Source organism: Otolemur garnettii, unplaced genomic scaffold (genome assembly GCF_000181295.1).
Source record: "Otolemur garnettii isolate 467f Iridium unplaced genomic scaffold, OtoGar3 scaffold00025, whole genome shotgun sequence".
Lineage (NCBI taxonomy): Eukaryota > Metazoa > Chordata > Mammalia > Primates > Galagidae > Otolemur > Otolemur garnettii.
In genome coordinates, this window is record NW_003852420.1 from 12,534,581 (window position 1) to 12,539,879 (window position 5,299).

Here is a 5,299-nt window from a genome sequence, read left to right on the forward strand (position 1 = left end):
AAAAAAAAAAAAAAAAAAAGACTGTGACATCCTCATGGACCACAATGGTTTCTTTGTGTTTCACTGTGAATAAAAACTATCAGAGAAATGTAGTCTTAGTTTCCTCTGACATAAAATGTATTAAATGTGCAATAACTAGATTCTTAGCTGTTGCATAATTTGGACCTAAGGTAGTTTATGGAAAACTAAGTTCCCTACCATCAGTGTGGAAAGACCACAAAAGTGAAAAATAAGCCTAATTTACTAGTCTCGAGAGCTAAAGAAAATCATTTAACGCTACTAGACAGTTCCTGGGTTACAAACAGGATAGGTTCTGCATGTTTGTTCTTAAGTAGAATCTGTATGGAAGTTGGAACAGGTAGATTTACCTATTAATTCTAATAGCCTCTGTTCATAAGGGCACATCATACATTAGTTGAATGTTTGTAACTTAGGGGCTTACTGTAATAACCTGTTTGTAAGTGTGAGTTGTATATAAGTCAGATGTTTGTAACTCAGGGACTATTTGTATATAGTCTTTTTTTTTTTTTTTGAGCCAGAGTCTCACTTTCTTGCCCTTGGTACAGTACCACGGCCTCATAGCTTACAGCAACCTCAAACTCTTAGGCTCAAGTAATCCTCTTTCCTCAGCCTCCTGAGTAGCTGGGACTACAGGTGCCTGCCACAATGCCCAGCTAGTTTTGGAAACTGGGTCTTGCTCCTGCTCAGGTTGGTCTCAAATTCCTGAGCTCAGGCAACCACCCACCTTGGCCTCCCAGAGAGCTAAGATTACAGGCGTGAGTCGCCACACCCGGCCCAGTATATATAATCTTAAATTAAGCATCTGTTTAAAAGAGATAATTATCCATGGTCACATAACAGAATTGCTAAATGAAAGACAATACAGAACAGAACATGGTTTGTGAAATCAGTCAGGCCTGGGTTAAGGTCTCGCCTTTTTCATATGCTCATTCAGCTCATATAAATTAATCTGCCTTTCCTCCCTGAGCAGTGGCTGTAACCCACAGCAAGAAATACACTTCATGGGTTGAAGCAGAAGTCGTCCCCAGGATAAAATGAAGGCACATTATGTTACAGATGTGTGTACAGAAAATAAAGTTTTACAAAATTATGTATCTAACACAAAAAAATGAGAATAGAAATGGAATTGGACCACCCATTAAAACAAAACAAAATACAACACAACACAGACTAGTGGTGGCCCACTAAACTGATTTCATGAATGAATCATAACCTGCATTTGAAAAACACTCTATAGATTACAGTTTCATCACTGTAAAATTCCCTCACTTGTAAAACATAAAACAGAATTTGCCTTATAGGATTATTATATAAAATCCTTAGTATAATGCCTAGCATATACTAGTAACTATGACAAAACTGTATTAACTTTAAAGTATCAAACAAGTATCAGACATTATTTGTCTGTAGATCACCATCTCGTCAAGAATAGTGAGATGCCATACATATTAAACATACCTTCATCCTTTTCCCATAGATTGACCAGGAAAAAAATAAACATACCACTGTATGTTTTATTGATAACTATCAGAGTTATAATTGAAACAATGGTAACAGCAAACACTTAAAAATAGTGCTTACCATGCATAGGCACCATTGTGAGTGCTTAACCCATATTAACTCATTTAATCTTAATAGTTCTTCTATAAGGTAAGAACTATTGTTATCATTCATTCCTGTTTCACAGGCAAACAAGTACAAAGAAATTAAGTAAACCTGTCTTATGGTCACACAGCTAGCTTATGGCACTACTTAGGTAGTGTAGATCTGCAGACTATGCTCTTAAATGCAAATGTTATACTGCCTGTATAGTGGAAATATGGCAGGTAGGTGAAAGATCTGGGATGCAAGGTTTAGCTAAAAGATGTCATCCGTAGTCACCAAATTAGATTTGATTCAGCAAATACTTTCTGAATGCCCCCCTCCATGAGCCAGACATGATTCCACCTAGTGGTGCTAACCATCTAACAGGGAAGAAATTTGAGCCAAGGGGATAGGATCAAAGAAACCCATGGTTTTTGCTAGAAAAGGAATGAGTTACACAGCAATCAGGGAAAAATTATTTCCTTTACTCCTCACAGAAGTCCTATGAAGCATCCTCTAGCCCTCTTTTACAGACCAGGGGCCTGAGGTTCAAAGAGGTCAGAAATATGCCTTTCTCTATGTGGTCTCAAATCCAGGTATCTGATTTTATCCTTAACACTACTTCCACTTCAACCCAGTGACTCTGATCCAAGGAGACAAGAGGGCTGGGCTTGGCAACATAACTGTTTCTGGAGCTCTTCTTTCTAACCGCTCCACCCACAACCACTGGCCTCCCACTCCACATTTAATTGTTATGGACACACATACCTACTCTTCTCCTTCCTATGGGATCCATCTCTGTATCTTTTCATTTTCAGTCTCTTGCATCATCAGCTTCCCTCTTTCTCTTGCTTTTTCAATCCTCTTCTCTACTTTTACACACATTTAAGCCTCCCCCATCAAACCAGGATCCCACTTAGCAGAATGATATCCTCCTGAATCTTTCTTCTTTCTTCCTAACACTATCTTAAGCGGGTTTTATCACTTTGCTTGAATAATTTTACTTATTCCAAGAAGTTTTGTGGCTAGGACACACACAGATAATAAAATAAACACAAAGAACAAAATAACAAACAAATTATCTCTGGTACCTGAAGGAGGGAAGGTTTCTGGAGTGGTTGCTGCAGTGCTGGAATTCCTCTCCCAGGGTTCCGTTCTGGCATCTGTGAACTGGTTATCTGGAAACCACGTTCCATTTAGTGAAATTGTAGTGCCTATAGTATTAATGTTTGCTGTTCTCGTGGTCCCATTGTCAAAGTCTGAAGAATTGACAGTGGTTACATTGGTGGGTCCCAGAGTCAGATTTGGGCTGAATGTTGGTGTCACAGAAAGAGAAGTTACTGAAGAAGCTGGAGTTGAAGTTCTGGTCTCTTCTTTAACTGATTCTATTGTTGATACTTTAATTGATTTTGTAATTCCTACAGAAGGTGCAACTACAAATACCAAGAAAAGGGGGGAAAAATATCACATGAAGAATGTGAAGCTGAAAAGCTGTGAGACACAAAGCAGCATACCTTAAACTCTCGAACAAACATTTGTAAACTTAGCAAAGATGAGACACACAGTTGAGCACACATATATGTATTCACTTATATCTAATACCGGACCATTCCTGTGTCCTCCAAAGGACTACTGTCTAAGGCAGGAAGAGATGGGATTCTTTTTTTTTTTTTTTGGCAGTTTTTGGCCAGTATATCTTTGGTATATGGGGCCAGCGCCCTACTCCTTTGAGCCACAGGCACTGCCCAACAGACGGGATTTTTCACTAAGTTCCTAAGAATAAATACACAGAGTCCTTTTTGTTTGTTTGTTTTAGACAGAGTCTCATTTTGATGCCCTGGGTAGAGTGCCGTGACATCATCATAGCTTATAGCAACCTCAAACTCTTGGGCTCAAGTGATTCTCTTGCCTCAGCCTCCCAAGTAGCTGGGACTACAGGTGCCTGCCACAATGCCTGGCTATTTTTTAGAGATAGGGTCTTATTCTTACTCAGGCTGATCTCAAACTCCTGAGCTCAGGCAATTCACTTGCCTCTGCCTCCACCTCCCAGAGTGCTAGGATTATAGGCGTGAGTACCACGGTGGGCCCAATATACAGAGCCTTAAATCTTAACAATTTCTTTTTTTCTTTTTTTTGAGACGGAGCCTCAAGCTATCCCCCTGGGTAGAGTGCCATGGCATCATGTTCACAGCAACCTCCAACTCCTGGGCTCAAGCGAGTCTCCTGCCTCAGCCTCCCAAGTAGCTGGGACCACAGGCGCCCGCCACAACGCCCAGCCACTTTTTTGGTTGCAGCCATCATTGTTGTTTGGCGGGCCCTGGCTGGGGATTCGAACCCGCCACCTTAGGTGTACGTGGCTGGTGCCTTAGCCGGTTGAGTCACAGGCGCCGAGCCAAATCTTAACAATTTCTTTTACTTTTCAGGAAAGAATATATAATCTCTTTGATTTATTTAAGTTAATACTCTCCAAGTAGTACGTGTATATGATATGTAAAACAATACTGAGCATTTGATACAATTCAGAGATTTCCAAAGATACCTATTTGATCATCATTTTTGAATAAAATTTTAATATTCTTTTAATACCACCTACATCTTCAAATTTAGGTCATTAAATTTGAAAGCAAAATTCAGTTCCAAATACCAGCTTTATCAAATGACAATTTACCTGTGGTAGCATTGTTGGCACTGACTTGTATCAGACCACTGCTAAGCAGAACAAGAATGAACCAGGAATCCATGCTTACCTAGAAAACAGGAAGCCATGTTAGATGAGGTTTTATATTATTGAAACTACTCACCAAACAAGTATTTGGGTTTCCAAGCTATTAAAACATACAAATAGACCAAATGATCTTTTGGGAGCCTTATATGTATGATTTCCCAGGAGTTCAACTATCAATTGAATCTTTATACAGATTGAGTATTCTGAAATGCCTGGAACTAGGAATGTTACAAATTTGAGATGTCATTTGAATTTTAGAATATTTACATTATACTTACCAGCTGAGCACCCCTAATCCTAAAATCTGAAACAACCTTTGAGTATCATGTCCATTCTTAGAAAGTTCTGAATTTTTGGAGCAGTTCAGAATTTGGATTTTCAGATTAGAGATGTTTAACCTATACATATAAAAATAAGTCATAAAGACATATTTTTTTAAGCATTTAAAAAAGCTTTTAAAGCAGTGATTCTCAATCTTGGCTATAGTTTATAATCACCTGAAAAACTTTTCGAAGTTCCCAATGCCAGACTGCATCTCTATGCGTAAGAGGTAGCAGTCAATCCCTTTTAAAGCTCCCAAACTGGCCAGGCGCAGTGGCTCATGCCTGAATCCCAGCACTTGGGAGGCTAGGTGGGTGGATTGCCTGAGCTCACAGGTTGGAGACTAGCCTGAGCCAGAGTGAGACCTCGTCTCTAAAATAGCCAGACATTGTGGCAGGCACTTATAGTCCCAGCTACTTGGGAGACCAAGGCAAGAGAATCACTGGAGCTCAAGAGTTAGAGGTTGATGTGAGCTATGATACCACGGCACTCTACCAAGTGAGACTCTGTCTCAAAAAAAAAAAAAAAAACACCTTACTATATGATCCAGCAATTATGCTCCCTGTTATTTACCCAAAGGGAATGAAAATTTATGCTTCTATAAACTTACACATGGGTATTCACAGCAACTTTATTCATAACTGCCAA

The 5,299-nt window shown here is 39.4% G+C and overlaps 1 protein-coding gene across 2 annotated transcripts in view; it reads right to left on the reverse strand.

Annotated features, from left to right (window-relative positions):
- PTPRA (protein tyrosine phosphatase, receptor type A) overlaps nucleotides 1-4,352 on the reverse strand; it is a 69,028-nt gene extending 64,676 nt beyond the window's left edge. For both annotated transcript variants that reach the window (XM_003788058.3, XM_023512153.1), the window contains exons 1-2: nucleotides 4,274-4,352; nucleotides 2,697-3,038 (exon numbers count right to left, since the gene is read on the reverse strand). In XM_003788058.3, the coding sequence (XP_003788106.1) occupies nucleotides 2,697-3,038; nucleotides 4,274-4,346 (415 nt within the window). In that variant the 5' untranslated portion in view covers nucleotides 4,347-4,352. The remainder of the gene's footprint in view (nucleotides 1-2,696; nucleotides 3,039-4,273) is intronic.
- Between the last annotated feature and the right edge of the window lie 947 nt (nucleotides 4,353-5,299).